At 33.8% G+C, this 12,264-nt stretch overlaps 1 protein-coding gene across 1 annotated transcript; it reads left to right on the top strand.

The window, feature by feature from the left end:
- The first annotated feature begins 8,522 nt into the window (after positions 1 to 8,522).
- On the top strand, positions 8,523 to 9,384 carry LOC120269289. Its single transcript, XM_039276622.1, has 3 exons — positions 8,523 to 8,653; positions 8,742 to 8,849; positions 8,963 to 9,384. Exons 1-3 carry the CDS (start codon positions 8,651 to 8,653, stop codon positions 9,215 to 9,217), a joined length of 366 nt encoding a protein of 121 aa, XP_039132556.1. The 5' UTR covers positions 8,523 to 8,650; the 3' UTR covers positions 9,218 to 9,384.
- The last annotated feature ends 2,880 nt before the right edge of the window (positions 9,385 to 12,264 follow it).

The following is a 12,264-nucleotide window of genomic DNA, read 5'->3' as shown; positions in this document are numbered from 1 at the left end:
GAGATAGAGAGGGTGAGTTCTGTTGTATTTGGAGAGTGGAAAGAGTGAAAGTGTAGAGGAGAGCTCCTGTTCTTGCTTGATCTCATTAAAGCAAGGTAAAACCCTTGTTTTTGAGGTAAAGCTAGTTCTTAGAGCTTGGTAACCCTCTTGTTGCTTTATGTCTATTTCTTGTACTCTTATACTCTTGTTTTTTCCCATGATATAGTGAAACATTGTTCTCCCATAGATGTTTGCTTGTTCTTAGCCAAACCACATTAAATTGGTATCTCTTTTTTTATTCTTGTGAGATTGGTTGTATGGTATCATTGCATTGCCCATTCATTGTGTTATTGCTAGGTATTGTGATATTGTACACCAAGTGTTCGACGAATTGCCACACTAGTTCCACACTTCCTCACACACAATACCTCGTACTCATTATGCACTGCCCATGCCTTGAAATCAAATTTTGCACCATGTTAAGCATCATCTTCCAAGTAAATGCCAAACTACATGTCAATTAACTATATAAATTAATATAAATTGTGTTAAATTATAAACTTATCAAAACCCTCTTGAATCTTAAAAACAAAATTAAGCATGATAAAAAGGTTGCAAGGACAAAGAAATGCATTCTTGTTCAATGACCGTATGCTACTCAAGTTCCTAAGCATAGCAATTACATCTAAATTTGAAATGTACTTAACTAATAATTTCACTTTTTATTTAACATTAGATGCGGGGCCCATTAAAACTAAAATCTTATCACTTCCCACAAGTTTTGAACCCAAAAATGATTCACTTCTCCTAAGTGGCTAGCAAGTGCACTAGTCATATCAAGTAATATAAAGTTGTTGATCATTTTGTTATTATCTGGCCTAATGATCAATTATTGGTTCTCAAGCCAAATTAAAGAAGACTTAAATGTAGAAACTCGAGTGGTCAAGAATAAGAAAAAAAGGCAATCAATCAATAAGGTAGATATCCGAACATGGATCACCCTAGAAATACAATTCCAATGGAAATCTATGTTTGGTTCAAGTTAGATTGTTTGGATCATGGAGGCTCTTACATTATCTAATACCTTTCTCACGGCTACTAACACCTAATCTCATACAAAGATTGATTGAAATCCCTTTCTAATCAGATCTCTATATAATTGCCTTATGCTATATGATTCTCTCTAATAGGATTAATGACCTCCCATTTTATAACCCTAATATGAAAAAGTTGCAGCACCGAATATCTACAACTCCTTCACCAATGCTATATAACATTAGGATCTCTCAAACTCAAGCACCAATCAAACATGAATTAAAGCTCTTGCTATAAGTACAATTTATTCATCAAAGCACACATAGATGAATCCCAAACAAATCTACAAAACTAATATGCAAGTATTCAATTACAACTTCCTCTTAGGGTTCTCCGATGTTCGGATATTTAAGGAGCCTAGTTTCTCCACCTAATGATGTTTTAAAAAACAATCAAGGCAAAGACAATCAAATGGAACATAGTAAAATTCCATTGAACTACAAGCATGGTTGATGGAATCCCTTTCAAGGAGGAGTGTCTTTTTTCTCAAATATCGACCAATTCATGTTGATAAAGCCACCTGAGATCTCTCTTGACATCTTCCTTAAACCATAAATGTCCATTATTGAGAAGATGGTACAAAATATTGAATAAAGTGCAAAAGTGCCTCAAAGAATTGCAATTCTACCTTTTATACTTAGGGAAATATGGCTAATTTATGGCCTGAACATGAAACAGAAACAAATTAAGTACCAAAATTTCTCAATTTGCTATAAAAGACAATCCAAGCTTATCAAATTATGATATTAAGTGTGTATAATTTAGCATTTGTCACAAACATGTAGAAATTCTAGCAACAAAATATGGAATTCCATAAGCATTAGGAAGTAAATTTTTTAGGTAATAATAAAGTAGAAACAAGGACAAACCAATGATAAGAACACATACAAATGCTTCAACTACAAATCTGTACACCTGACTACAAATATAAAACATTGAAACTAAATATATTTGACTAACATGTAAACATTCTTGGGAATAAACTAAACTATATGATGCACAATCTCACGCATCGGACGTGACATGGAAACAAACGGTAGAAGACCCACAGGGCATTAAGCTAGTAGTCCTGTAAGGCCTCAAAACTTACTTGAGAACAAGAAAAATCAAGACAGTCTAACATAAACACAAGTACACGCTTTAAGGATAAAACACAGTTCAGGGATATAAGAAATCCAAAATACAAAAATACATAGTCTAGAAAAACAAACACAATAACTTACATATTGTAATAAAGAACGACATCATTTACTAACAGCTTGCTAAGTTGACATCAGTCTAGTACTCTTGATTTGAAACATATTTGGAACAACTTAATGAGCTTACTAGCCAGTAAGTAATCCACTAAAAGTAATACTTCGGATCAACAACCTTTAAAAAAAATTAATTTTTTAAATATCAATAATAGATAAGATTCAAATATAGATTATTCAAAATTCCAGCAATATATAGCACAGAATAATTTATCAAAGATGTAGTTTCAAAGTAAAACCGTTAGTAAAAATACTATAGTCAGATGAATACCATATTTCAAAAATGCAAATCAGAAATATAATAAATCATCAAGTTAATGCATGTCTCTCTAAGTTTACAATTGATATCATAGGTCATTTATTTACCCTCTGAAACATAAGACAGAATATCATAGGTTATTTATTTACCCTCAGTGACCTAAGACTGAATATCAAAAGTCATTTGATTACGTCACCAAAGACTAAATGATAAAGGCCGTTATTGTTTCACCAATAGACTCGTGCAAAACTACAATCCCATTTTCCCGAAATTCTTGTCAACAAAGCCAATGCCCATTGATAGGGTTGAGCATAGCTCATTTGGAGACATCAAAAACCAAAACAAAATTAGAACTGAAGTCCATTGTTGAATAAAAGGTTTTCATACAATCAAGCATGCAAAAATCTCATGATAGCATTTTAGAAAGACATACGCCAACTATTTTCTAACAAACCAAGTAAATAAGGCTATAATTTATAACAGGTGCAATCCCACAAAAAATAAAACTCATAAGTAGTTAAAAGGGAAATTTAAACAAGAGGAAATTATCTATTAGATAAATAGAAGAATGATAAATATTCAAACCAATAATTAAGCACATAACTAAACAGTTGAATGACAATAACAATAATCTGGGTAAAAGTAAAATATTAAGTCTATAATTAATGACAAGAACAAATAAATAAAACACTACATCATTTTTGGGCTTTAGAGACAATTAAATAGAGTTGGTTTAAAAAACCTCTATAATAAAATAAGATATTTTTTCCCATGTTTTTAGAACCAGTTTACTTAAACCCCTCTACATTAATTTTGTTTTAAAAAATAATTAAAAACTCTCTCTCTCTCTCTCTCTCTCTCTCTCCTCTCTCTCTCTCTCTCTCTCTACTCTCTCCTAGTGCCCAATTCCCCGAAGAAACCCAACTCTCTCTCACCCTAACTCCCAACAAACACCGCTCCTGCAGCCACCACTCCCTAATTCCCAACGCGGTTTCTCTTAAGAGACCGAGCCCCGTGCGGCTTCACAACCATCAGGCCCATCATCCACTTCTCCACTCGTTGCTCTATCAAGGAGGTTTCTTCTCTCTTCTCCTTCCCCTTCTTCTTACTCTTCTCTCAATTCACCATCCATTGATTGTCTCGGGTTATCCTTTGTTGCAGGTTCTCGCTCTTTGGTTTTTCCCTGATCAGCTTCGTCCAAGCCGCTGAGTAGGTTTTCTGATTATTAATTTTGATCAGTTGATGGTGGTGGTGAGATTGTTGCGCGGATATATGTTTCTATGAAGCCATCTGGTTCTTTGGAGTCTGGACATGGTGTTGATGATGCATTTGTGCTGGCTCAGGTGGGTTTTTGCTTCGATTTTGTTCTTTTTATGTGGAAAATGGTGGTGATTGTGATTTGATTTGGTGCAGGAGGTGAAGGCGAGGCGGTTTTATTTGTTGGTGGAGATTAGCCTGACATAGGTGTTTCTAATTTATGAGAAATAATGAGGCAAGTTTGATTTCTGATTTATGTTAACATTTTGAAGTGGTCAATTATCTTCAAAAGTTCTTATAAGATCTCTAAATTGCTAATAGCCTTGATCTAGAAGTATCTCCATCCTTTTATAGCTTTATCTCCTTCTCCTGACTCTCTAATTTTTATTTCCTATGTTTTCTAGCAAATTTGATGGCACACAATTAATCATAAACCTTGGGCTCTAGCTTACATGCTAATGGTATTTGATCTGCATTAATTTGTGATTGGTTGTTATACATATAATATATCTCTCAATATTATATATATGAAAACAATAAACAGAGGTAAGTGTTTACTCTCATTAAATCTCATAATTAATGTTGATTTTATGATTGCTTAGCCAAGGAATGGTTTCCCTTGTTTGTACTACCCGCTACCAGTGATTTGAATTAAGAAGCATGATTGAGATAATAAAACAGATAACATGTCATATTAAATGTTCACCTATACAGTCACATGATTTGTTGATATGATTTGTGTACATAGAGTTATATTTAAGCATGATTTGTTGATGGTTTTGTACTCATAGAATTATATTCAAAGCATGGAATAGTCATGCACACCTTCTTTGTCCATTATTTCTCAAAAGTTTTTGGTTGTTTACAAATGAAGAGATGGAAAAGTTTTTGGTTGTTTACAAATGAAGAGCTAGAGTCCTTTTTATTATATTGGTGTTTGTGAGGGCTAGTCCTTTTTCTTAAATTTTCTGGCCTTTTTATTAAATTTTGATGTTTGAAAGTAAAATAAGTATGATTACGTTGAATTCTCAAGAAGATAAAAGAGTCTTCTTGTTGAATAATTGGACATGTTCATGAACCAATGGTTGCCTCTAACCATTTGATTTGATACATCTACTTACTACTTTTTAGTTGTCCCCTGTTGGAAGTGATAAAAAGGAAAACAATGGAGAGAAGGAAAAATTATTGAGTTTGGCCCCCTTATCTTTTTCTCGGTCTGTGTGTGTGTGTGTCTGTGTGTGTGCTTGAGAAGTTATTATCTTTGTGGATGAATGAATGAAAGAAACTTTGGTAATTATTTAACATGTTTTTTTATTATTTTTTTCCCACTGCTTTTGTCCTGTGCGTATACTATGTGTTCTCACTATCACTCTTTATCAAATTTCAAGTGAAGGAGTAGACAAGAATTGCCGTACAAATATACATGCAATTCTTTCAATTGTAACTTTCTTAAATTTTTACTTTTGTGTTTGCTGCATCACTTACAAAGATTTCACAATCTATGGAATGTCAAGAGTAGAGAGTTTAGTAATTAACATGATTTTTATTTTTATTTTTTTTAAAGTTTTCATTTTTTTTTTTTGGTGTAAATTTTGGCAATCTTGGTGAAAATGTTAGATGCAAGGAAATAAGGCTTTTACAGGTGTATAATAATCAATATTGTTGACAGTTTTGCTCATCGAGACAAAGTAATCATTTTTTTTCTTTTTTAATAATAATTAGTATTAGATCAATAACTACTTTTGATGTAAGACAAAAATAACTGTTAATGCTTTTTATGCAAAAAAATAACTTGGTTAATTTTTATTTCAGTTATGCTATTTTTCTTTAATGGATAAGAGTTGGATGTACAAGCCTATACAATCCAGGGAATATCAAGGAGTTGATGAAGGACAAGGAAGTACCAAAAATTTCCCCTTGTCTTCTTCCTTTTACTCTCAATTAGAGCTCGGTATATTAATCAGGGGAATATAAAAGAAACCAAGTCAAAGATGGTTTTGTTTGTCATGTTGAATGGAGAACATGAGATGGATCGAAAATTATGTGTGTGTTCTTGTCTCTTCCTTGACCTATATATACCTTTTAAGTGTTATTTACGAAGTACTTAGAAATTTGGTATTTTTCCTTAGATATTCTTATATAACTAGTTCTGCACTCTTTATTCAAATGAGTTGTATGCCTTCTGTGGATTTTGGTATTATTTTACACTCACCATTCAGTGTTGATATCAAGCTGTATTTGTTCATTTGGGTTGATTTTCAGATACTACAACTCTCTCCCACCAGTGAGCAAGGCCTATGGGACCTTGTGTTTGCTAACGACAACAACATTTCAGCATGGCCTACTTGCAATACAAGAAAACATGGGCATTAGAGACGGAATTTTTCCATTGGTGAAAGTCAATATCACCAACGGATTTTGTGACGGAATTCGAACAAAAAAGATTTTATAATTTAAAACATATTAGTGACGGAAATTCATATTATCACCAACGGAATATTCCGTTGGTGATAGTTTCTGTTGAAAATTCCGTTGGAAAAACATAGAGACGAAATTTTAGGGTATTACCAACGGAATTCGATAGTATCACCAACGGAATTCAATACAATCACCAACGGAATTGTGTAGTATCACCAACGGAATTCTATACTATTACTAACGGAATTTTGTATTATCACCAACGGAATTCTCTACCATCACCAACGGAATTTTATAATATCACTAACGGAATTTTGTGTTATTACCAACGGAATTTTGTATTATCACCAACGGAATTTTGTATTATCACCAACAAAATTCAATACTATCACCAATGGAATTTGTATTATCACCAACTGAATTCAATACTAATACCAATGCAATTTCTTAGTATCACCAAGAAATTCTAACAGTAGTGATTAAACTAATATTTAATAATATTAGAATAAAAATAAGCATAAGCACCGCTGACTCCAATCATGAAATTAATAATATTTAATAAATATTATTAAACTAATATTTAATAATATTAGTTGTGGGTGGCTCAAAGACGTACTTCCTCATCAGGCCAGCCAAACCATAGCCCAACACCTGTCAACAAGAGAGAAAGAAGAACCCTAATCCGAATCTCAAAGGCCTGGGTGGTAACAATGAGGATCCAGGCGGCGATGAAGGAGATGGATCTCTTGTAGAACGCGATGCCGACGGCGTAGGCGGGGCCAATCCCGAAGGCGGAGCCGGCGTTGGCGAAGATCGTGATCAAGACGTGCTCCTTCATATTGAACAACCCCGGATTCAGTGAGAACTCCCTGTCTCCGAAACCCGGGATCTTAAATCCGAGACTGCAGCGCATTGGCTGGGAATTCTCGGAAGCGACTTCCTCGAGCTCCGAAGCGAAGCTTCTCTATTCCTCACAACTAGCACTGCTTCTCCTTCTCCCTTCTTCTTTTTCTTCTTCGAGTTTTGGTCAGTGGAGCTACTTCAGTCCTTGGAACTGATGGCTGATTGCTTGTGTTTCAAGGTGAGCTTTCGTTTTTCTTTGTTTGATCGAACTTTTATTTGTGCTTGAGCCGAAGAGACCGATGAAAATTAGAGTATTGTGAATTTTGTGAATGTCTCTTGGATTAGTTTTGAAATTTATTTGTTAATTTTGATTTTGTAATCTGTAAGGTTGTTATTATTTTTGTTTGTTTGAATTTTGATTGTCATGTTGTCATTGGTTTTTCATATGATTCAGATGCGTTGGATTCAGTGAGAATTCCCTGTCTTCGAAACCCGGGATCTTGAATCTGGTGGTTGGACGCGCCGAGGCGAGGAATCGACCGACGGGGAGAGACGCCGCCTGAAAGGTGATCTGGGTGATGATCAGAGGGTTGGTGCAGTAAGCGATGCACTAGTTGAGAAATGATAGGAGAGAAAGAAGACGAACCCTAGAAACATTCTGTGTTAGCATCAGGTATATGGCCTTGAACTTAGTTCATGTAATTAGTGGTTTTTATTGTGTTTTGTTTCATGATTTTTAGTGGTTTTTATTTTGTTTTTGAATTGATTTGTTCTTCATGTCATTCTTGTTGTGATGGTTTAATCCTATGTGTTTTGTGGTAATGCTCTGAAATTGCTTGTGTGTTTGCTCATGTAATTAGTTCAAGCCTATTTTTCTGTCAGAATCTATGCTTGAAGTGATTTGTGTGCTTAGAATTTTGTTTTTTAGTTGTGTTGAAATTAAACTTTTTGTTGGCTTCTAGAAAAACTTTGGATTGTTGTGTTGCTTTGTGGAGTAGATGTTATTAAATAGAATTGTGGTAAATATTATCCCAAATATTAGATAGAGTTGGTTTCTCTCATTTGTTGAGAACTTTAGTTCAATACTTTTCATCGTTGATTCAATGGTAGGTTCAAGGCATATTTATTGAATCGCAATAAAATGTAAGCTGTCTTTTGATGATGAATTACATTTGTTATGTATGTATCACCTGAGTTAAAAAATGACATTGAATTCTAAGTGACCTAAAGATGTCTGTTCGTAATTTGCATACCAGAAAGGAAACTAATGGCGAAGCTTAGTTAGTTTGGATTCTCCATTGACTCGAGATTGTTATTTCATGCTTTACACATAGGATCAGCCTTAGATTTCTATACTTCTGTGAGATTTCAAATAACTTTGAAAGATATTAGAATTTTTTATTATTAATTAATTGACAATGTTTGGAACACTGAAGCATGGAAAAATCGATCTCAAAAAGCCAAGCAAAATAGGATTACTGAAAAACATGGAAGCATTACCAAGCATACTGGTGGATCGATTCCTTTTTTGCTTCATGCGGAGAGGATGGTATACATGTTTTTTATTGATTAAACTTACCTTTTTTTATGCTTTACATTTTTCTTTTAATTTTATGATCATGAATAATTTATTGTAGGCAAAACAGTTAAATCGGAAACCAACATATGGAGAAGTGTTTAATCGCACCCACAAACGTGCGAAGGGCCTTGGTGATTATATTGATAATAAGTCGAAATCCGTTAGTGTAAGGAATTATATTTCACAATTATTTTCTTGCACTAATGCAAGTTTTATATATGTTTATAATTTTTTTTTATGTTTAATCTAGCACTAATGCAAGTTTCATTTTTTTTTTAGGATTTGTATACTTCTTCAATGAGCCAGAAATATGGTGCCGATGAATCTTGTCATCCTGAATTTGATCCGCAACTTTGGTGTGATGCAATTGGTGGTATGGAGACTACACGGACACATGTATATGGCTTTGGAACTACACCACGTGGAAAGAGTTTCTTGTCTCCTACCAATAGTATTGGGGAAGCATGCTCGACGGCTTGTAGTCCACAAGTTGATCAAACTCCACATTCTAACACTGAAGTTGATAATCTATGAGAAGAAGTGACGGTTGTGAAGAACAAACTACAAAGCTTGGAGGATTCTCAAAAAAATATAGTGCAGAGTCAGAATGAAATCAAGGCTTTTTTGTCTCAAATTACTGAGATGTTAAATCCTACAACAATTGCTCGGAATGCTGGATTTTCTCAATTTGGGACGAGTGATAGAGGGCAAGAAGAAGATACCACTGATGATGAAGTTTGAATCATGAGAGAGTGACTTATAGAACTTGGGTGCTGCATAACTAGTTTTATTGCCATATGATTTCTATTATTCATGTTTTACTTGTGTATGAATATGTTTTAGATATTATGAAAGATTGAACTTACTTGCTTTGAATACCATTGAATTTGTGTTTTGTTATGAATAAATAATTTTGTTTATTATATAGAGTTTGTGAAATGATATTGATTACATGTAATATGGGGAAATGAACCAAAAAAAATAATAATATAAATATAAAAAAATACTATCACAAATGGAATTTCATTAGTAACAAAGACTTTTAGGGACGGAATTTCGTGGGTGATAAAAAGTATTAATAACGAAATTCCGTTGGTAATAAACACATTCAAGGATGGAATTCCGTGGGTGATAAAGACTATCATAGATGGAATTCCATTGGAAATAAACACTTTCAGTGACGTAAATTCCATTGGTGATAAAACCTTTAGTGACGGAAATTCCGTTGGTAATAAATATTTTCAGTGACTGAATTTTCATTGGTAATGAATGCTTTCGGTGACGAATAATTCCGTTGGTAATAAACACCTTCAGGGACGGAATTTCCGTTACTAATAAACATCTTTAGGAACGGAAAATTCCGTTGGTTATAGTTTAATATCACCAACGGAATTAATTTTTCCAACAGAATAGCATTAGCCACTTGCTTTTCAGCGACGGAAATTTCCAACGGAATATTCCGTTGGTAAAAGTTATCACCAACGAAATTTTACCTATTAGTGACGGAATTTTCCGTCTCTGATGCCCATGTTTTCTTGTAGTGTTGATGTCTCGTTTATTGCATTGTACTATCCCTGGGTATTTTATCATTTTCAGGTATGCATGAATGTCACATTTCTTTTTCTTAAGATGATATTCTTACTTCACCAGTTTTGTTACATTGCATAATCACTTTAGCTAGAAGTTAGGTTGGTTTAGACTTAGCTTCCCCCAAGCAGTGTATGTGTGTGTGATCCGTGAGAAAAACTGAAATTCTTTATTCATGTGAGTTTATATCATCCTTTTTTTTATCTTCTGTTTTTGCATAAGTTTTATTATATGAATTGTGACTTGTTCACTTAAACTTTGACTAGCGTAGGATGTTCTCCCTTATGTGCCTTTGATATATGTTGCCATTCCCTTGGGAAAAAATTTTATTTGATCTGAGATAATGTACTAATGTTATTTGATTGCATATTTTTCCACCATTTATGAGGTTGAGTGTATTCTTTTTGCATGGTGTTATGCCTGACTGTATGAATTGATATTGATTAGTCTAGGCTTTTCATTCGTGCCTGTTATTGACATTTGGAGACCTTTCGCAAAGAAAAAATCATTTCACCTAAGATAGTGAATTGATCTTATTTTATTGTTTACTCTTCCACCTTGTATGCTATTATTAGAAATCTTAAACATCCCTACATTCAACTTTTCACTATTGACCTGATTCATTCATCTACAAAATACACCTTATTTGGTATGTTTCCAGATTTGCAAATTTTAGGGAAGTTTGCTTATGTTGCAAAGATCACTCAGATAATATTTTTTCCATTCTTCTCCATTGATCAAAATAATTATGGACTTAAAAAAAATGCCCATAACCAGGTTACACTTCCAGCTTTACTCTGAAGGATATGAACCTGGCTTCCTTTTTTCATCTATGCATCTACTCTGACAATAACTTTGTGCCAGTCCCTTATGGGTTTTTGCAAGAAGGCTATTTTTTCTTATTTTTGTTTTTCCTTGTGGTAACAACAGGATTCAGTTCTATGCTTTTAATTCTTTTCCAACACCACATTTTCATGGGTTACTAAAATCTTGTTGTTGCAGACTTCCATTGAAATATCTTTGTTCCTTCTTAAATTAATAGTTGTCTAAATATTGTTGACCTTGATTCAAAGATTATTTATACTAATTAGTAGTCTCCCTTTCACATTCTGATGTAACGTTCTTCATATTCACATCTTGGTTTCATATACGCATGAGATGCCTCATTTTTCTGTTGTTACAGGTGTGGAGGTTGTAGTAAATTTTCAATCAACTTTAGAATTCAGCTTCTCATGATGTGAGGATCAAAGTTCACTCTCAATTTGTGTTTCCATTTGTGATAGTGATTAATTGATTATGAGACCTTAATGTGACTTTAAACCTATTTTCTGATAAATTTGAAATGTAGAGCAAGATATGGGGTACAATTAGAGAGGAGTGCATTTGACAAACACACAGCTGATTATTTGTGGATAATGATATTTGGTGCTCTGTCTTTGCTAGTTAGTTGGTTCTCTTGCCAATTTAGGATAAAAGTATTAAGCTGATTTCATACAAACCGCTGCAAAGTCAAATTGCACATGTACCTCTACAAGCACTGTAATTGCATTTATACCCCTACCCCATAAACCTCAGAATGTCCCAATCTAACCGTGAGTCTGGGTTTTCTGATTGTTCACTAAGAAACAAAAATCTGGGACATGTTTACTTTTCATTTTCCCATATACCCCTTCAATAGTTTAATCTGCGTATTTTACCTTGGAAAGAGTGAAAGTCAAAATTGGTGGAGTTAGGGCCCTTATCTTTCCCAAGGGAAATTTTATTATTACAAAAAGTAGGAAAGGTTCAGACACAAAGTAAGCCAGCTAAGGACATGTGAGAGAGGGGAACTTCTGGGCACTGTAGGGACATTTATGTGCAACAATGTGTAGTTTATGGGGGCATCCTTAGTTGCAGTAAAAGCAAGGACATGTGCAACTTAAGTCATTTGCATGGTTATACATGCAAACAACCAAAATTATTGTCATATTCTTTTTTAACACAAGAAAAATGTG

This window comes from Dioscorea cayenensis, chromosome 9 (genome assembly GCF_009730915.1).
Source record: "Dioscorea cayenensis subsp. rotundata cultivar TDr96_F1 chromosome 9, TDr96_F1_v2_PseudoChromosome.rev07_lg8_w22 25.fasta, whole genome shotgun sequence".
NCBI lineage: Eukaryota > Viridiplantae > Streptophyta > Magnoliopsida > Dioscoreales > Dioscoreaceae > Dioscorea > Dioscorea cayenensis.
The sequence above is the reverse complement of the archived record's forward strand: the minus strand, read 5'-3'. Positions and strand labels throughout refer to the sequence as shown.